This window comes from Atta colombica, unplaced genomic scaffold (genome assembly GCF_001594045.1).
Source record: "Atta colombica isolate Treedump-2 unplaced genomic scaffold, Acol1.0 scaffold46, whole genome shotgun sequence".
Lineage (NCBI taxonomy): Eukaryota > Metazoa > Arthropoda > Insecta > Hymenoptera > Formicidae > Atta > Atta colombica.
The window spans coordinates 66,328-69,703 of NW_017259535.1; the positions used below are offsets into that span (position 1 = coordinate 66,328).

Below are 3,376 nucleotides of genomic sequence, written 5' to 3' on the forward strand. Positions count from 1 at the left end.
ATATATGTAGCGTGTATAAAAAAGAATACATTGAAACAGATTTACATGAGAAATAAGATTTTGAAAGATAACTTTTCAAAGGAATGGATAACTTTTCCAAAGTGGATTTATTGCTCCAGTGAATCGCTATCCGCACATGGAATATCTAGCAACATAAGGTAGTAAAATGTTACACATTACTCGTATATTAATGATAATTAATTTCCGACCGATTTTCACTTCTCAGAAAACAGATTAAAGTTTTATGATTCGCTGTAATGATACTTTACCGTGGCACTCGTGGATAATAGTTTTGCGCCTTGCTGGCTGACATTTAAGACGGGCCTGAGGAATCGGGGCAACATGTCGATGGCAGTGGTGAATGGACGTCACGCGTCAAATGGTCGTGAAAATTTTCGCGAGAAGAGCACTCTCTCACGCCCGATATATCTCAAAGGCACTCGCGTGACCTTCTTCGTGAGAAATTCACTGACAGCCGGTGGCGCTCTCACTGAAAAATGAATTTAGAGACCTCGTGCGATGGTAACGTCAAGTTTCAATTTCAAGATATTAATATATTGGAAAATATTTTTCATAATTGTATGTTTCAGTATTTTACACAAGATATATAAATCCTGATAATAAATTTGTAATTACGTACTATAAATACAACAAAAATACAGATTGCGTTCAAATTATATCTGTAGACTATATATTATTTATATATTAAATGATATAAATTATTATATATCGTATAATCACATTAAGATACGATTACCGATATTAGATAGAAATTTTCGTGATTATCATTGGAAGCTCGATGATAATTAAAGAGTACTGATGTTATCGACTGTTGCTTCAAAATTTTCGACAATTTAATATCGAATATTGACTTTATCACACCGACGAGATACTATTAAAGACGATCTTGGGCAAATTTTCGTGATTACATATTAATGGGGTTTTGTAGGCTTGGAGATAATTAACACATTATCGAATAAAAATTTGCATTTATTAACATAAATATTTCGAATATTTCGATAATACATTGTTATATTCATTTTTTTATATACTACATATAAATGCTGTATAAATAAGTGTGCATAATTTCAAAATTGTATAGGCTCTAATAAAGTAAATTAACTATTAATAAAAAGCTTTTAATAAAAAGAGTCGACGCTCCCAACAAACGAAAATGGATTGAAATGGATTAAAAATGGATTCAGATTTTCAGAAATCGAAATTTTCAGGAAAAAAAACTATTCATGAATGTTAAAATGAATCCTTTTCAATTCTGAATGCATTTTTATTCATTTATAGGAATTGGATAGAACATATATCTTTATGCCTTTCAATCCAAAAATAATATAAGCATTTTCTATGCATCATGAATACTACTCAATTCAAAATTGTGAATAGAATATAAAGTACGGTTTTTTTAATTCAGTTAAATTCAAAAATAATTTCAGCAATTTCTGTGCAACGTGAATACTGCTCAATTCAATATTCTGAATATGAAATGCAGTTTTCCAAATGAAATAAAAATTCTAATTGAATAAAAAAAGTTTTTATTTAAAGATGGATAAATGCTACTTAAATTATTTAAAATTATAAGTAGGAAATTTTTCGTTTTAATCTAACTAAGTTAAAAAAAATTGTATTATAAAAATAATTGAGCTATGTTCATTTGTTTCTCTTTGATTAGAAGTAAAATGAATGATCGATGTGAACACTCGCAAATTAAGTCGAACAAGCCGAATATTAGACTAATCACGGCGCGCGGCATCGGCCAAGTGAAATTAGATTATTCGACATTTATCCATTGTCTCATGTAATATAAATTATTTATACTTTATATCTGTTAAATGACGATATTTTTATTATATCTATATAATTTCGTTATTAGTTTAGCTGATTGTAACTGAAATAGAGAATGAATAACACATTTACCAATTGAAGAAATGATGTAGCGGGTAACGTAGAAGATTCATAATCCAGAGATTATTGAATCCCACTAAAGTGCGTTTTTTAATACCAATTTGAAGTAATTAATTTCAGATATAATTATTATAAATGTCTTAGGAATAAAATTTATAACTCTTAAATATAAATGTTTTTTTTTTTTTTTTTTCGAATATTAAACTAGTATCAGCTCGGATCCAATCCATTTCAATCCATTCAATTCATTTTCATTTGGATTTAAAGCATACATTAAAATAATTTTAATCCATTTTAATGCATTCTCGTTTGCTGGGCTGATTGTTGTATATATAAAAATATTAAATATAAAAATATAAAAATATAAAAATAATCAGTTATAGTACATTAAAACGTTTTCGACCTACGATTAAGGTCTTCTTCAATAATAATCATTAATTGTAATTAGAGATGAAAATGACCAAATTTTACGATAATAAATTTATTCGGTAATTTACGATAAATTAGTCAGTAATTTATGGAGGCTGGTAAAATGATAATTTTAAAAAATTACAATATAATTATTATTAAAGATAAAGTAATTTGATTTACTTAATCATTAAGTTAAAAAGTTGAAAAACTTTATTTAATTTAAATTTTAATTTCGACTACATAATGACATATTGATAGAATAATTAAGAAACTATATAGATACGTGGTAACTAGAGAAACTTCAAATAAATTTTTTAAAACAAAAAATGTGACAGGTACAGTAATCCAATTAAAAGTTAAGAAGTTAACTGTATTTTTCATACCTTCTAAACTTATAGCCTACGTAGAACAACTTTAAATAAATTTTTTCATTTTGAAAACAAAAAGTGTGATGACAAATACATAATCTTATGTTATATTTTTCATACCTTATAAACTTATTATAATACTTTTATTTGCTTGCTATTTTACTTTTTAACGACTGTCATGTTTTTATTAGAGTAAAAACAAAAATAATACAATCACATATTAGATAAGTGATAACGATTATGTACAGCCGGTACAATTGACAACGTTTAGTGAGCTTTGTTTTCGATTATTAAATTATATCCTACTGAAAAAGATCATGTAATTTAAAAAATCATCACAAGATATTAAAAATAATTTTATCTATCATATGATTTTAATTTTATAGTTATTAAATTTTAAATTTTAAATAAATTAAATAATTAATTAATTAAATGATAGAAATAGAAGAAAAAATATATATCATTTAATTTTAAAATTTTATACATAAGAATGAAAATACAGTCTATTTGTGATAAAAATACCGTAAAATTCAATCTTACAATTATTTACGGTAAATTGCGGTAAAATGGTAATTTATTGGTAATTTTGATAAAATTTGTTTCTTATAATTTTATCAAAATTACCAATAAATTACCATTTTACCGCAATTTACCGTAAATAATTGTAAGATTGAATTTTA

At 25.4% G+C, this 3,376-nt stretch overlaps 1 protein-coding gene across 1 annotated transcript in view; it reads right to left on the reverse strand.

Moving 5' to 3' along the window:
- The window catches only part of LOC108691345 (malate dehydrogenase, mitochondrial), a 3,621-nt gene extending 3,131 nt beyond the window's left edge, over positions 1 to 490 (reverse strand). The window contains exon 1 of the mRNA XM_018199042.1: positions 270 to 490. Coding sequence (XP_018054531.1) covers positions 270 to 344 — 75 coding nt within the window. The 5' untranslated portion in view covers positions 345 to 490. The remainder of the gene's footprint in view (positions 1 to 269) is intronic.
- Between the last annotated feature and the right edge of the window lie 2,886 nt (positions 491 to 3,376).